Source organism: Phasianus colchicus, chromosome 2, assembly GCF_987193195.1.
Source record: "Phasianus colchicus chromosome 2, bPhaCol1.hap1.1, whole genome shotgun sequence".
Lineage (NCBI taxonomy): Eukaryota > Metazoa > Chordata > Aves > Galliformes > Phasianidae > Phasianus > Phasianus colchicus.
The window spans coordinates 109,214,133-109,232,275 of NC_143437.1; the positions used below are offsets into that span (position 1 = coordinate 109,214,133).

Sequence of the window (18,143 nt, forward strand, 5' to 3'; positions counted from 1 at the left end):
ACCATAGCAATAAACCCCAAGGTGAGAAAATCCTAATAATCTAACGTTTGTAGCAATGCAAAAAGTCTACTGATATCATTGACTGTAAGACGAATTCTTTTCCATTTGGAAGCTTTTTCCAACACCAACAAGAATGATGTAGTATTTGCAGACATAGATAATTTGGAGAAACAAGTCCTGTTTACATTCTGTTTACTTTTAACCAATCCAACCGTTCCCAAAGACAAATTGCATTTTCCCAGTATTCCAAACATTCCCGAGCAGTGTGTAATCACAGAAACCATTAAAACCAGCAGGCTTATTTTTACACTGGATAATGGTCACCAACACTTTGATGCCCAGACAGCTAATTTACATTTGAGACGCTGTTAGTTTAACTAGCTTTGCGCTCACCTGGAAACACTGGATTGATACAGATAAATTAATCCTCCTCTATTTGGATTTCTAGCTTTGGTGAAGTCTCTTTAGCCATATTGAAAAAAAAAAAAACATTGCTCAGAGAATTAACGTGCTTTTTTTCTTGACTGATGTTCCACATACACTCCTTTAAATCTTAGCATCTATCTACACCAAAAGAAGCAGGAGGTCTATCGGGAGCTTCCTGTCTAGTAGATCTCTACATTACAGCACTCTTTTCTTCCTATCATCAGGATCAGGCTGCATGCTCAGAACTTCTCTCTCCAGAAAGAACAACCCTGAAAGCAACAGAAGAACTCTTCCTGACACCCAGTGAGACTCCTGCAAATGTGACTTCAATGGTTTTGAACAGCAGCAGAAAAGCCAAAAGTATTTCTCTCTCTTAACTAAGAAAGGAACCTCCCCTGGATTGCTTCTCTCTCACTTCCAAGCACAACAGCAAACCTAAACACCTCAGTCAGTTAAACTTTGAGACAAGTGCAGCGCCGTGAAATTCACTTCAACTTGTAGCACAGCAGCTTAAGGGAGGAAATCCTGGCCTCTTCCAACACTGTCTCGGAATCTATTGTCCCACAGCATGAATTCCCTCCTCCTATCTGAGTACCCTACCGAGTCACTTCTCAATTCCAAAGCAACTCCTCTTATTGGCTTGGACACACAGGTGTACGACTGGTTTACAATTAAGGCTGCAACTCTTTAGTTCATACAAGAACACTTCTTACAACATAAGGCTTTTAAAGGTATGATTTGTCCACGTGTGTTGTGCCAATGGAATCCATTAGTCCGTTTTTGACAGTGATGGGTAAAGAACAAGGACACTTACTTTCTACTGCTTTTTTTCAAAAACTTTTAATCTTGAAATGTAAGGCTGTGACATAGGTTGATGGTGTAAGTCATGTAGCAGGTGCAAGCTGCGATTCTGTACGCAAACCAGGAGGAAATAAACTGATGACAGATCTATTTTTAAAGACAGCATTGGGGCACTTGGTCAGTACAGTGGTGATGGGATGGTAGTTGGACAAGATGATTTTAGAGGTCTTTTCCAGCCTTAACGATTCTATGATTCTTCTTTGTAAGCATATATACTTCATAGAATCATAGAATGGCCTGGGTTGAAAAGGACCTCAAAGATTATCTAGTTTCAACCCCCTGCCATGGGCAGGGTTGCCAACCACCAGACCAGGCTGCCCAGAGCCATGCCTTTTCTCATCCCCAAAATGCAAGCTTTCTCTTCTAATACTTCTTTTTCATCTTCCACACCCAAAATCTGTCCAGGACAAAAGCAGAACAGTCAGTGACAACTCGGAAGATCCCTGCAAGATGAACATATCCAGAAGAGTCACAAGAGCTATGGAGCCCACTGTGATGAAGATACAAGTGTCTGTTCAGTAGAACACCTCTCCAGATTGCACGAGGGGTCCTTCAGTGATTGCAATGGAAGATGAGACAATTAGCTGATATGCAGACAGCCAAAACAAATTGGAACATTTTCATCTGCAGCTAAATCTGACCCCAAGGAATATTCTTTCATAGACTGTAGCTGTTAAAATCTAAGAAGGTTGAGTGCTTATAAACTGTAATTCTAAAAATTAATAAGGTAGATTTAGACACAGTACTGCAAAATAAAAGTTGTCCCCTTAACCAAACGTCAGATTCTGTCTTAAAATACAGTTTCTGTCAAAAATAATGTGATATCAGTAAAACAATCCTTTCTGAAGAAGCAGAAGAACAAGTTTATCATCAGAAAATGATATATCAAGAAAGATGTGCTATGAGAAACAGTGACCTCATGCTTAGCAACATAAAACTTATTAGTTTGTCTTCCGACATGCAGATTCTATTAAGTATGTGTTGTCTGAACAACAGCACTAATCTTTCCATATGGGCTTTAAATCAAATTCCAGTTTGTTACTGATACACTCTGCATGAACAGATACTCCCTAAAGAGTAATGACCGCACACAGCACTTACACTGGCATAATTTTTGTCAGTGAAATGAGTGCTGTACTATTAGAAGGCCTCAAAGCTCTTTCTAAATCACTTCCTGCTTATTTTCTTTGTACATCTTTCCCAAATTAGTACAACGAATTTGAGTCATTCAACACCATCTTTTGGTTCCTTGCTGAGCATAAGAGCTCATCATTGTGTTGGTTTTTTTTTTTCCCCATTGAATCATGCCACCAAGTTTAAGTTGTGTCAACTGAAAAATGCCAGGTTCTCGTCCTAGCTCCAAGGTAGCAGTGGAGCATCCTGTATCCTGCACCTGGACCTTCCAGGATGGCACATCACAACCATACAATGGCAGGATCTCCTGTCCCAGGCTAATTTCCAAACTGTACCCAGGATTCCCCTGGGACAGTGCCCGGGTCAAAGTGTGACCACACAGAACATTTTTTATATATTCCATACAATTACGGAGTCAGTTCTTCATATTCCAGTGTGCACAGATCTTCTTGTCATTGTCTAATTTACTCCTGTAGATTTAAAGAGAATCACAGAATTATAGAATCCTCACGGTTCAGAAAGTCCAACTGTCCACCTACCACTGCCCACTGTGTCAGTAGAGAAAGGATTCATTTGAGGCCCGTGTAACTTCTGGTTGGCTAACCTGATGCCCACAGCTTAGTGCTGCATGGAACTTTTGCCATTATCTGCCTTCCCCATTTCAGCTAATTCTCTGCTGCACGAGCTAACTGGATGTGGAGTCAATTTCCACAGCTTTCAGGATTTTACACAGCTTTCCATGCTGCAGAGCTACAAACTCTTCTTGAATTGAATTAAATACTTAATTGTGCTCATAAATGTGGAGAGAATACACCTTCCCTGCTAAGAAACAGGACTAGATACTGATTTGTGAACTTGAAACCTCCTTGTTCTCAGTTTTGTAATAACTTTTGAAACTTCTCCTATTGTCAGTTTTGTTGTTACTGATGTTGTGGAGATTTTGAATAGCAGCTAATGTCTGGGGCTCTGAAAGATACAAGCAAGTAACTGATTTTCCTGAATTCAATACATAAATTAAGGAGGGAGTCATAGAATCATTAAGGCTGGAGTAGACCTCCCCAGGCCCAACCCAACCCACCCCAACCATGCCCACTGACCACATCCCTCAGTGCCACATCTCCACGGTTCTGGAACACCTCCAGGGACCAAAACTCCATCACTTCCCTGGGCAGCCTGTGCCAATAAATATATAAATGCCAAGTCCTTAAAGTCTGCATCACAGAAATAACTATGATTGGACTTTCAGAGTATTATTTCTTACATCTCAAAGTGTATTTAGGTGTATTTAAGTGTTTTCGATAGGCACAAATTAATCATATCTAACACAGATGAAATTCAAATGGAGCCACTTAACTTCACAAAGGATACATTTCAAACACACCTAATCTTCATTGCCATGTATTGCACAATGCACATAGCATACTCCATTTCTGTGTGCTTGGTACAGATTTCTCATTAACAGATATATGACTACAGAGCGGGACTGGAAAAATCACATCCACAATGAACTTACAACAGTAGCACGTAGATGTAATTTTTAAATACCTGAAGTGTTTCTGGTGTTTCTCCACTGTTTATTCAAATTTGCAATGCACTGTGAAAACATTATGGTAGTTACTGCAACTAAATTATTGCCATATAACATCTGAGTGTTGGAAATATATCCCTAGCACTCAGAGGGACAGATGAATGGTGTTTCTTTCAATCCCAGGGGAACAAAACTGAAATAGAGTATTCACAGTGTGATGCTCCCAGCAGTCCTTTGGACGCCAGTTCAGATTTCTGAAGGGAATTGGTTTTTTCCTGGTAGGGGAGGCACTGGCACCATAAAACAAATGATAAAAAATGGACTTTTAGAGACTGAGAAAGAAGTCCACTTTGCTATTCAGCTGACTGAAATTTTAAAAGACCTCTGCTTGATTTTAATAACGGGACATTGTAAATTCGATAAAGGCTCTCATACAAAAATTTAGCAGTGCTGGTGTTCCTGGTCACAAAATGCTGCCAAACATGCAGCAAGTTTTATAGGGACAGGTCCTCTGAGAGGTTCAGAGCAGCAGTACAAGGGCACAAAAAGCCAAACCTGCACCTCGACCTAAACTGCAAAATAAGGAAAAATCACAGAACCATAGAACTGCTCAGGTTGGAAAAGACCTTAAAGATCATGGAGTCCAACCATAACCCAGCCATCCTACCCCAACTCTAACAGCCCTCCGCTAAATCACGGCCCTGAGCACCACATCCAAATGTTTGTAAACACATCCAGGGATGGTGACTCCACCACCTCCCTGCGGAGCCTATTCCAAAATGCAGAGATCTTACTGAACATCCGCCTTCCCACTGCTCTGGTCCAGAGTGAAGCAGTTTGAGACTAATCAGCACAATAAAAAATTGCCATTCTGTGCACTGTCACTTGTCAAAAAGAAAGCTTCTATGATCTCCACGAGCACAGTTCAACTACGTCTATGAACCAGAATGTTTTATTTCATCTATACCTGTTCTCACTGGGAGGAGCAGCACATCACTTCTGTTTTACTGCTATTTTGAGAGGGCAAATTACTTATGGTTTTGGAGTGAGACAGTGGTGCTATTACAACTTTTGGTTTGGTTTGCTTTTGTCTGTACAATTGGCTGATTTGCTGCTATTCATTGCTATTACTGTTATTATCATCTGACCAAAATGCATTGACAACATAATCATGCGTTATGGAAAAGTAATGTGGATTTGGTTTTTAATTCCTGCCCTTCACTTTTAAGACAAGTTGACTGTCTTCTGCATATTGCTTTTATTACTCTCAGAAATGGTCTCTGCTTCAAACTGAAGCTGCAGGATGCATCAGTAAGATTTACATCCAGTCCTAAAGGAATGTTCTTTCCTTGTAATGTGACAGCATTGGAGGATGTTTTTCAGGCAAAACTTTTTTACTTTTTCCACCTTTTTTACTGTTTGAAAGTAGCCTGGGGCTTTGCTTACTCCTCTGTGGTACAAACAGAACAGACCTCACAGAACAGGAAGTGCTCTCATGAAGTTTGAGATCTAATTCCATAAAATGTGTTCTAAAAAATAAGTATAAATAATATTTGCTTTTTGTCTCATAACTGAAACCATACTGCTAAACAACAATATCCTGTTTAGCCCACAGTGACATCAGAAATACATGTTTATCATACGCTCAGGACAACTTGGCATGATTTTGGCCCAAGGCAACATGAAACTGAAATCATTTGCAGTTGTCCAAACCAAGACAACCACTCATGTCTGAGGTAATCGATATCTAAAAGGTCCGTTGCCTTTAGGTCAAGTATACTAATTCCTTAAAGAACCCTGTTAGAATTTTTTAAGTGTCTACTGGATTTCCTCCCAAACTTAGCATGGACTGAATATAATTGACTGCAAAAAGAAAATGTGATGCACTACATTGACCCATCCACTGACAACACAGGAGACCAAATAAGTTCCATAGAACGGCTTGGGTTGGAAAAGAGCTCAAAGATCATCAACCCGTTCTGCAGGCAGGGTTGCCAAACTCTAGATGAAGCACAAGATCAGGTTGCCCAGGGCCCCATCCAGCCTGGCCTCGAACACCTCCTGGACAGGGAATGCACCGCCTCTCTGGGCAGCCTGTTCCAGCAACTACCCACCCTCTCAGTGAAGAATTCTTCCTTTAGGACTGGATCACATTTCCCACAGTGATTGATTTATTTCTACCCACCTGAAAGTGACAATAAAGCCCAGAAGAAAAGCAGAGCTTAACTTTTGGAGTAGCATGTCTCTCAACCAATGTTTCGCGTTTTGTCATTGAAAAATGAATACGAAAGAAAATCCATAGTACTGACTTCATACCTGTATATAATTTATGTTTCTATTCCAAAATAAGTAGATTTTATTTTTTTTTTAAACGTGGAAACACATTATTCATGAAATGTAATAAAGTGAAGCAATAGAGAAAATTACTTTCAATATATGTATCCTACAATTCGTGAATAGTCCAGTGATGAAAACCAAGATGTGCAATCAGCTGAAAGAGAAGTATTTGACTGCAGATGAATAGAAAGTTAGATACGTCCTTGTCTGGCACAAGGAATTTCATACAACTTCACTTGTCTAGTTTTTTAGGTTTCAAAAAAAAAAAGGTTGTACTGAAATAACAGAAGAGAACCTAAAGAAGAGCAAAAATTCAATCCCATAACAGTAATTCCAAGCAGGGCTGTTACCTATTTCTGTGCACATGAGCTGAAAGGATATGCTTGCATTTATGCAAAACATCATTTACATAAATACATTTGTACAAAAGTAAAGAAAAGAAAAGAAACATCAGCTTCTAAAAACACAAATAGTGGTTGGAAACAACTGCTCTACAACACTGTTTCTCAGCTGCGGACAAATGGGACTTGTTCCCAACTCAGTTCTTAGGGAGAATGGATTCTTGATTAGATTTTTAGTAACTGTAGTGGAGAGAAGGAAGGGGAAACATGACTGAGCAAGGTCCAGAAAGAGCAGGACGAAAATCAGGTTATTTCTTCCATAGAATTTTCCACTAAATCTTAAGGTGAAATAGGCAAATATTAAATAGACAAATATTACTGAATGCATCAGCCACCTCATCATAGGAAACAAAATCAAACCGAAGTACCCAGCTCTAGTAATGAAAGGGCATAAAAAGCACTCTAAAAATAGCAGCTTTCCAACAGCCACGAATCCTACACCTCTGACTAAAAAAATATGGAAATTGTGTGCAATTGTGAGCAGACACCATGGAGAATTTTGCCCTTGACAACGAGTTGCCCACATGAGGCATGAGCAGGAAATGGGCAAGAAAAGGAGTTGCAGAGCATTCTCCATATCCACTATTGACAGAATCAAAGAATCACAGAATGGCCAGGGTTGGAAGGGACCTCATGGATCATGAAGCTCCAACCCCCCACCACAGGCAGGGCCACCAACCTCCACATTTCACAGCAGCCCAGGCTGCCCAGGGCCCCATCCAACCTGGCCTTGAACACCTCCAGGGATGGACGGGGCATCCACAGCCTCTCTGGGCAGCTGTTCCAGCACCTCACCACTCACAGCAAACAACTTCCCCCTGACATCCAACCTCAATCTCCCCTCCCTCAACTTCAAACCGTTTCCCCTTGTCCTGCTGTTATCTCCCCTTTCCAAGAGCTGACTCCCCTCCTGTTTGTAGGCTCCCTTTAGGTACTGAAAGGCTGCAATGATGTCACCCCGCAGCCTTCTTTTCTCCATGCTGAACAAGCCCAGCTCCCTCAGCCTGTCTTTGTAGTGGAGGTGCTGCAGTCCCCTGATCATCTTTGTGGCTCCTCTGGACCCTCTCTAACAGCTCCCTGTCTTTCTTGTCCTGGGGGCTCCAGACCTGGACGCAGTGCTGCAGATGAGGCCTCACAAGAGCAGAGTAGAGAGGGAAAATCAATTCCCTGTCCCTGCTGGCCACCCCTCTTCTGATGGAAGAACTAGCCTGTTTTGGGTGGAAAGAAAATTTAGCTGTGGGGATGCAAGTCAGTCAATGTCATGAATATAAGGAAAAAGTCTTTTAAGTGAAGGTGGTGAGGCAATGGCACAGGTTGCCCAGAGATGTGGTTGACGTCCCATCCATGGAGACTTTCGAGGCGAGGTTGGATCAGGCCCTGGGCAACCTGATCTAGCTGTGGTGTCCCTGTGCATTGCAGGGCAGTTGGACTGGATGGTCTTTAAAGGTCCAACAATATGGATTCTATGGTTCTATCATAAGGCCCACATGGCAACTTGCTCCAACAAGGTCTTGTGGTCGTATTGCTAGGACTAAGTGAAACCAAGCAAAACTAGCATCAAAACCATTGTTTCAGAAACTCCCATTCTAATTCTGCTAGAATTCCTGATCCCAGGTTAGCTTGCTAAGAGTGATATGGCTCTGCATTCTGTAATGCAGGCATAATTTTTCAGATGTATGTAGATAAGAAAATGAGAAGAGCATATATATGCACAGAATATTTTTCAGTTTTTATGAAAGCTATGTTATATGAAAAAGAATCCTCAATTGCTATCTAAGCATAATTTTCCAATGAGAGAAAGAATGAAAATTAGAAAAAAATTGCAAAAAATGTATGTGAAATGTTTTTAAATAGAATCTGCTTTCCCATCTATGGGAAGGAAATACAAATACATGGCAGATAGAAAGAGCCATAGCTACACTTTCATAATCTTTCCTCTCAGCATGTGTGCTTAGATATTAGCAAACATTTGAAAGAACAGGAAAAATATGGAAATAAGATTCCTCTAGACCATCTGGGCAAAAGGAAAAAGCATGTGACAACAATACAAAATACAATATGAAAAAGGCAGCAGAACAGCATGATGTATGAAATATTTCAGAGTTTTCTCTGCAGGAGATGGATATCAGTAAAACATAAGAATTACCTCCATCCGCTCTTGCTTGACATCATCAATCTCATCATCTTCAAACATGGCCAAGAGCTCTCCTGTCTGGTCAATGGAGTTGAGAAAGTCCTGAGCAAGTTTCTGCCGTTTGTTGGTGTTGTTGCTGCTGAACTTGTCTACACAAAGATAAGAAACGAACAGCAAACAAAAATTATTTGGCTATTTTAAACATCAAATGATGTCCCTAGAAGGGCCATTTTTTAGACTCAGATGCACCATGTAGGTTGTTCTTCCTGCCCTCATACACAGTGAGCAACCCGACCAAGGTGACGTCCTGCTGTGTTGCAGAAGCACTATAGTAAAAAGTCCCCTTTAATGTTTCCTAGTAAAACCTTATCTTTTTAGCAATCTTGAAAAACCCAGTCTACCAGGTATTGTTATTTCTCACTGAAGAAGCTACAGGGAACAGAGCTGTATGAAAGCTCACTTGTATGACATACCATTTGGGATTACCACTTTTTCTCTTAAGTATACAGAACATCGGAACACTCAAATTACTTAAAATCTAAAGCAAATCCTAACACAAGCATTAAGATGCAGATCCACAGATGATGGGCCACTGCTCAACATAAAGCCTAGTGAACGCTGGGCAAGGTGGTCGTTGTGCAAGGCAGAACAACAGCTATAAATAAGCAAGATTCATGAAACAGAATTAATGGTTTCAGTTACCAAAGCTTGCCAGAAAATGCAATCTCCAACACCAAGATGAAGTGTGTTTAGGAAGTATTTCTTGAGCATCTAAATGATTTAGGAAAATTGATTTAACTAGTGGTATGAACATAAGGATTATAAAAATACCAAGCTGTCAGATAGGAAGTTATACTTCCCATTGCTTGCAATATACTTTTATGTTTTGTGAAAATACAGTGCCACAGGAAATTAAAAGTCAAATGAGTCGACCAACATTATCCACGCGTTGACCAAGTTAAAGTATAGAATCACAGAATCACTCAGGTTGGAAAAGACCTTAAAGATCATGGAGTCCAACCACAACCCAGCCATCCTACCCTAACTCGACCAGCCCTCCACTAAATCGTGTCCCTAAGCACCACATCCAAATGGTTTTTAAACACATCCAGGGATGGTGACTCAACCACCTCCCTGGGCAGCCCATCATGCTTAACATGCACGACAAACAACGTTTACCTAACATCAGCGTGGATGCTCAGAGGAACTAAACACAAAGAATTCATGCTGAGAGGAAAAAAAATTCAAAGTGTTTCCCATTCTTGAAATGACAGATTCAAAGTACAAAATGCTAAACGGCACCAAAAGAAGGGCAAGTCATATATCAGTATTAAATGACTTCAGATTATGGTATTTTTTGTAAAACATGTCAAAACCTTCTGGCAATTAGCTAACAAATGTCCATTCAGCTGACAATCTCCTGTACATGGTAGCTGATACATTTAAATTACACATGCTGAAATCAATTAGCCCTTTAATCAGCACCAGTTTCTTAGCTTCAACAGAGTTATAACATTAAGCACTGTTACTTATCATTTGGATGGTAGATGGAAAATCTTAACGTTGAAGTAATGCAAATGGAAAAGCAGCAATTTAAAACCAAGTTACCACATCTGAATCTGTAATTTCTGCTTGTATAAATATTAGAGAAGACATTAATACTTAGCAGTGAGCTGTTCTGGGCATTTATAAAATATCAAACACCTCCCAAATTAAGGAAAGCTTTTGTACCTTCAATGAGGTCATCTTCTTCTATTCCTTTCACAATTTTAGATTTGTAGTCTCGAAAAAACATGTACTTAAGCAGCCTTCTAAGCTTCTTCTAAGAGAAGAACATACATCGGTGTTAGTATTGCATAGAATTATTTTTTATTTAGACTAAAATTATAACACACAAATCCACAAACTGTATAGCATAACATATACACAAACCAAGTATCACAGAGTCCTTAGAGTTGGAAGGGACTTTTAAAGGTCATCCAGTCCAACTCCCCTGCAACGAACAGGGACATTATGATAATAAATATAATTTTTACAATAGTTCCTAATTCTGAAGAAAATGCACACATAGCAAGCATGTCAAGTTTTTCAGGTGAGCAGCTTGGTATTTTGTTTGCCCACTGTGAGACAGCAATGGGTTTCACTTTCAGAAAGGAAAAAATTCAGGCTTTATTAGGGCACTCCAATATCTATGCTTTGTTTGGAAATTCACATCTAGGCACCTGTACTTCCATGAACTTTGATGTTCATATTAACCACTGTTTTCATTATACCATCACAGGGCATATCAGATAAAGTAATTGCATTTGGTTTCCAAGCTTTAAGGTTTTATTTCTTTCAATATGTTTTTAGTCATTTGGTTTCATCCACCAAACAAGAAAAGAAAAACAGAGAAAGGGAGGCAAAAGAATAAGGAACTAGCTAGATAAAAATAAATAAGAATTTTTGAATAATTTTGAAATTTGAAGAGATAAAATGACTTTAATGTTCCTGTGGAAAACTAATTTTGTTAAATTTTTGACATGGTCTAATAAGTTCACACAAAAAACACATCATATCTCAATCTGGAAATTTTAGTGAGATCAAAATACAGGAAGAATATTAAAAAAAAGAAGGGACATTAAAAAAATGATAACAATTATCACACACGCCTCTGCATTCTCCATAAATAGAAGGAAATAAGAATAATTGTTTTTAATAGAAATCAAAGGAATATAGAGGATAAGAATCACAGAATGGTTTAGGTTGGAAGGGACCTGTAAGATCATGTAGTTCCAACCCCCTGCTATAGGCAGGGACACTTTTCATAAGAACAGGTAAGGTTCCTTTATATTGCAGACAATTAAGAAATTGCTTTGAGCTGTAATGTTTAGTACTCACTCCAAATACTAGTGAAAAAAATCTATTCATAATTGAAGTCACAGGACAAAATGAGAATTTATTAAAATGTTACATAACTATTGTACTACATGTAATACAGCTGTAGTACTACACCTTCTAACAAAGCTATTCATGTGTGTGGAGGAGCAAACACTTTAACATGATAAGGAGCTTGCTGTGCAAAACGAGACCGTTCTGTCTCATTACCATACCTTGTCTTTGCGCATTAGGAACAGGAGGTCTTCAGCAGAGATGACTCGAGCTCCTCTCAGCTGAGAAACTTCAGCTGCTTGCTGCAACTAAAATAAACAAACTCATCAGGATGGCTGCATCTGTGTTAAAAAAAATACACCAGGTTTTTCATGTACATTTGGATAATATTTTGCATGGTAGTATATAGCTAAATACCAGCTATGCACTTAAGCACAAGCTGAGACTCTCAAAGGTGTCACTCACTCCACTCGTTAGGCAAAAAGGGAGTAACAATTTTATGAAAAGACTGAAAAACTTGTGATGAATCTCAAGCAAAAGCTTTTTTGTTTCTATTTAAAACCATCGCTTTTGAAAAGCGCTGCATTGCTTTTTCTTTTTCTCTTTCTCCCTCAAACCACATTTGCCCTGAGAACGAACACAGAATTCTCTCAGGCAATGTAAAAATGCCATATTCTTGCCATAGCACTTTATCTGGGACTGTGGAAGAATAGTATAGTCCTCTCACAATTTTTTAGAATAACATATACAAATTTCAAACAGCTTATGGAAGTATTTTTTGAAAGAAACTCAGCCTCACTCAACCTATCATTAGTGCAAACCATACCCACGTGAAGACGTTTTAGGTACACTCGTATTTTACGAAAAACGACTTGACAGTAAAAGTTGACTGTATTGCACATCCTGCCGTTCAGATAGGAAAGAATTAAAGATGAGATTGAGTCCTAAATGCCACAAAAACAGATGAGATGCAGCCGAAGGAGCAAACCTCTATCACAAAGGCCCCAATGGCCATGCGTGTGAAGGCCCCGAGCCCCCAAAATAGGGCAATAAATCTCTTAGGAAAGAACTAAGGGCATCAACCTTCAGTCAGCACAGGGCTGGGGACTAGAGGCCATCGAGCAGGCACACATCTCATCAGCACAAGAGCACACCATCATCAAACTACTGGGCTAAGGAGGCCCAAAGCCCTAAGAGGAGCCCATGGGATTCTCTCCTTCTTTGCTCGTCTTTGAGGCTGCCTGGAAACGATGCTGAAGAGGAGGTGGGATAGTAAGGGTGCCTCACACCATGGAATCTACTTCCTCCAGATCTAAAAGCAGATGTAGTTGTTTAGTGGCTCTTGTTCTTTGCTAATTGATGAACTGACTGTGAGCCCAGAACAAAAGCTATCAAAATGAGAAATCTTACATCTTACATTCCTGATACTAAAACACATACACACCTGTAACATGATCAGTAAACAAAAAATTCATTTATTTTACAATATCCTTATATTCTTCTTTCAGAAATGCATGAATGCACCTGAAAATAATTTAAAGAAATCCTATCCTTCTTACTCACACTAGCAGTGGTTTCAGTCAGTATCACTGCCTGAATAAGTATATTATTAATCTGAGCTCCCATGCTGCTATGACTTGAAATAGGTCTATTCAGAAGTTAAAAAGATCAACAAAAACAGTAGCTGTTTCTAATATCCAAAGGAGGAGAGGGGGGATTTTTTTTCTTTTTTTCTTTTTTTTTTTTTGGAAGGGGCTCAGTGGGCAAAAAATTCAGTCCATAAATCATAATACTGTACTGCATTAATTTTTTTTCCACACTAATGGCAGACAGGCAAACTGTGAAGTGTATCTAGTCCACACAACACAAAACATACTGCATGAAGAGTTTCAGATTTTCCTCTGGAAACACTGCTGGCCCTTGCAGTTACAAAGACCAGAGAGATTTCAGGAATTCAGAAGTCACAGTAATATAATCTTACTTGAAACTCACTTGAAAAATGTAAGAATGTGAAAAATGATAGTTCTATTTTTTTGGCATAAGCAAAACTGTTTCTTATTCTGATTAGTTTGAGGGCACGCAGGCTGCTTATGTTTCTAAGATGAAATAGAAAGAGTTGGATAAAAAATAAAGTTAGAAAGAATGAGCCAATATTCATCTCTGGTGTAAATCTATTGCAGCTCATGGATTTATGCCAAGGCTAACTTTGGTCCCACCAAGCTTAAAAGTGCTACAAACCCTGACCTCAGCATGGCCACAACACAACGCAGCTCCTTCCCGTGTCGTGGAAAACAATGGCTGAGATAGGTGGCTCAGTTTCTATAATGCATGTAGGACCATAACTGTTAAGCATCCATTTTCTTATTACAAAATTCGGATCGGTTAATGTCCCCCACGTAGCTGAAATAACTCATTTTTCCAAATGATAAATACTGGACAATGTCAGTTACAGCAAAGATCGTGTGCGAGCTACTTACGGGAATTCCCAGTGAAGTAAGGGGGATTAAGGACAGGAGGCCAAATTCACGTCCCATTTGCATCTAAGTAAATCCTGAATAACGCTGTTTATTTTAATGGAGTTATTCTGGGCTAAACACGAGATCAAAATCTGGAATAACATTCTCAGTTTCTACCAAAACAATGAAAACTTTATTCTCATATTACCTCGATTTTCGCATCTATTTTATTTTAAGTAATGAACCCACAGCATTTAATTTCTTTGGCTTAAAGAAAGCAAAATAGGAAAATAATTACTTCCTGTACCGTTATAAAATATGGATTATTTATCCAAACAGACCATAATGAGTTCTGCATTGGTACACATATTTACCTGGGAAACCAGGATATGCTCAGGTAAATATGTATCCAGGCCATTAAAAAAAAATTACGTACCACACAGTCCAGATCGGGGAGAAGATGTATTTATAGTTGTAGCACACACAGGACTGACTCACTCAAACCACAACACGAGTGCTTTGCTATAATTAGTGCTGTAACGAACTGTCTGATTTCACTGTCCCTGAGTTGCTGTTAATAGGCAGTAAGCCCTGACTCCTCAATTTCTGGAGCTTGTTCAGCCATCACAGCGGCCGTGCTGCACAATGAGGGGGATTTCAGGAAGCCATACCAAAAAAGTGATCCATCTTTGAGCACTTGAGCATCCATGATGGCAGAAAAGCAGTTTTCAGCGACACAACCTCCAAATCCATTGGTCATCTGCCTTCCACTGCAGCGAGTCTGCTGCCAAGGACCCCACAAAGCATGTGCTACAAGGCCAGCCATAACCTTCCCCATCTGCTCCTACAGTCACCCTTCTGGAACAGCAATGTAAGAGACATTGCAAGAAGTTCCGACAGTATCCCTTCTTCAAGCCTCAGCCCTGCTCAGCACCAGACACGGACATCAGAGCAGCATCACCTCCACCATGCTCCGTGGCTTTCCCTAAATTTGTTAATGATTACAGTTATTTAGTCAGCACTGAAAAGCATTTTATTCCGGATTATCTTGAAGAACAGTCAGCAATCCAAATCACTCAGCTTCTTGAAGAAAATCAGGCTCTAATGCCAGCAAAGATTATTTGAGCCCTCGGAGTCTGAATTTGTGTTTTATTACAGCCAAATTATGAACCCCTAAAAGTGAAGTTTAAATAACGGAAGTGTTGAAATGACTTTCACTATAGGAGCGCAAATAGCTCTGTTAATAATTAGGAGTTTATGAAAAATAAGTGTATTTTACAATTTTTCACATTACAAAGAAAGTAGTATATACAGTAACTGTATTTTAAAGTCTAAGAAGAAATGGCTGGGGAATAATATTTTAAAATGTAATCACCGGTTTAATGACTTTATGAAGTTAACTTTCTTGGCAGGATGAACTGAAGTACGTTAACAGTCACCTTAAGGCTATTTTCTTTTTGCAACTTCTGCAAATTATAGATTTGTTGAAAGGAGCATTCATTCTCCTATGACAGAAGCACAGTTCCTTCAATGGCACTGTCTGCTTTTACTCCTAATTATTTTTTCTTCCCCTTCCTCCAAAGTCAACAATCATTGATACCTCTGCAAAAACGTCTTGATGGACAAAAAGATGGAAAACAAGCACGTTATGTTGTGATATAATCCTTCCAGTTAGACTGCACAATAGAGTCAAAACTGGAATGCTTGCATGCCTTCAAACTGCTGAACGTCACGAATAGTGCTTCAAGATTTTGGTTTTGTTCTAGAGGAAAATTAGATTATACTTCACCCAGCTGATTTTATTTTATTTTTATTTTTATTTTTGAGTCAGGAAGGCTGTTTTGTTATTAAACATGCCTTATTTTTTCCCCCATCTTTTCTGTATCAAGAGCATGCAACTCTGAAAATACCAATAGAAATTCTGGGTTTAGGTCTGGTGTTGTAAGTGTACTCTAAGAAGAATGTCCCAATACTTCCTTGAAGGCAATTAAACATAAGATTAGAACTGCATATCTTCATCTAAATCTTTCCATAAAGTTTCTCAAATACAACTGAGTCTGGCAGCTGAGCATTACAGAGTCCATTGGCTCACTGTCTTGGGTAATGATTTAGGATCAACACTCAAGGGCTCCACAGCATGACTAAATCACCCCAAGCTGTCTAACACAGGAAAATTTCACCTGCAGATGAAAAGACAATCAATTTCGTTGTTATTAGGAATCCATTTTTAAACCTAAGGATATTTTACAGAAAAGCATTTAGTGCATCAGCAGGTGATTGTGTGTGACCTCGAGCAGATGAACCTTTGTGACCCATTTTGAGGCTTCACTGGAGCGTTTCATTGACACACAGTGAATTCTGGTACATGTGAATCACTCAATGGCCATGAGATGTAAATAGATTTTCTTACTCTCATGATCCGTATGTACCAGAATTCATGGAGAACTCGTTTTCAAGTACATATGCCATTTCTTTTGTTCACTTCTTCAAAATAAATTTACTTTTTGACATCTGGGTCCAGCTCAGCTGCCTCGCCTTGCCTTCTGAGGCAATGTCATGGTTTTGGCTTGCACTGCTGCAGAAGCCCTGCAGCTGGGGGCTGCCACTGGAGACCCTGGATCCCATTACGAACATCCAGAGATGTATCCCCAAAGGATCTCCAGTAACAAGCAGGTTGTACAAGGGCTCCTGCCCTCTGAAACCACAAAGACCATGTCTACGGGTCAGGCATGCCATGGCTGCATGACATTCAGGGTGACAAGCTGTTGATATAAAATTAGTCTAATGATCACAGTAGAAAACAGCTCAGCTACCTTCAGACTAAAATTGTGAATTCCTGTAAAGAGTTGGATATTTTAACGGTATTGTTGCTATCAGAAATTGTGAAAGGTTAGAAGGATGGTAAAAAGATATTTTGTTGTTATTCCCATTTGTTTAAATTAAACATGCAGTATAATTTTGATCATCATGATTTCTCTTCACTCTACCAATAACCCACATACTTCTTTTTATTATATAAAAACTGGAGGGTTTGGGTGGAGGAGAGTCTTTTGGTTTTGTCTTTTACAATGCACACACTTCAATGGAGTGCAAATTGCAAGAATAGAGCAGCCTTCACTTCATTCTTTCAGCTGATGCTCACCATGTTTCAAACAAGAACCTTCTAAGCATTCAAAAAAAAAAAAACAAAAACAAAAAGAAAAAAACAGAGACAAGAAAATATAAAGCCTTTATGAAACTAAACAAACTCTGCCCATGTAATGGAATAGTCAGAAAATGCACCGCAGGAGCTCAACAATGACTTCACCTTTCTACAAATCCCTGCAGGTAGAAGAGAAAGGCTCTAATAAAAAGACTGATGCAATAAAACTGAATCTTACCAGATATTTTTAAGTTATAGGATATAACATTTCTATTCAAAGCGAGGTATAAAAACAACACAAGAAGAGGCTAGATTGTATTGGTCAACTTCTGGCTGTATCCTGCAACCACCTCAGAGCAGACAGCAATGAGACGTGAGGCCATTCTGCCACGGATGTGCATACACCATTATTTCTGTCCACCTGACTCTCAAGTTCATCAAGGTCTCACTGGGCTGAAATTCTGCATTTTGCATTTCAGATACTCCCCAGTTCAAAGCTCCCATCAAATGCTGAGCGTCTTCAATGCTCATCTTCAATTACAGAATCATAGACCTCCAAGATCATCCAGTCCAACTGTCCACCTACCACCAATATTTCCCACTAAACCATGTCCCTTAGTACAACATCTACAGGTTTTTAGAATACCTCCAGGGTCGATGACTCTACCAGCTCCCTGGGCAGCCCATTTCTAGGACTTTCCTTATGTCCAACCTGCATCTCCCCTGGTGCAACTTGAGGCCATCTAGCCAGGTCACTGATCCTTACCAATCTCTAAGAGACCAAAGAGTTTCTCCATAGGAAAATGGAGGAGAAATCTTTTCTTAAGTGTGGAATGATTCAATTTTCACAATG

General features: G+C 39.5%; 1 protein-coding gene across 1 annotated transcript in view; it reads right to left on the reverse strand.

Annotated features, from left to right (window-relative positions):
* SUPT3H (SPT3 homolog, SAGA and STAGA complex component) overlaps positions 1–18,143 on the reverse strand; it is a 271,837-nt gene that overhangs the window by 79,316 nt on the left and 174,378 nt on the right. The window contains exons 4-6 of the mRNA XM_031604944.2: positions 11,914–12,000; positions 10,553–10,643; positions 8,834–8,970 (exon numbers count right to left, since the gene is read on the reverse strand). Coding sequence (XP_031460804.1) covers positions 8,834–8,970; positions 10,553–10,643; positions 11,914–12,000 — 315 coding nt within the window. The remainder of the gene's footprint in view (positions 1–8,833; positions 8,971–10,552; positions 10,644–11,913; positions 12,001–18,143) is intronic.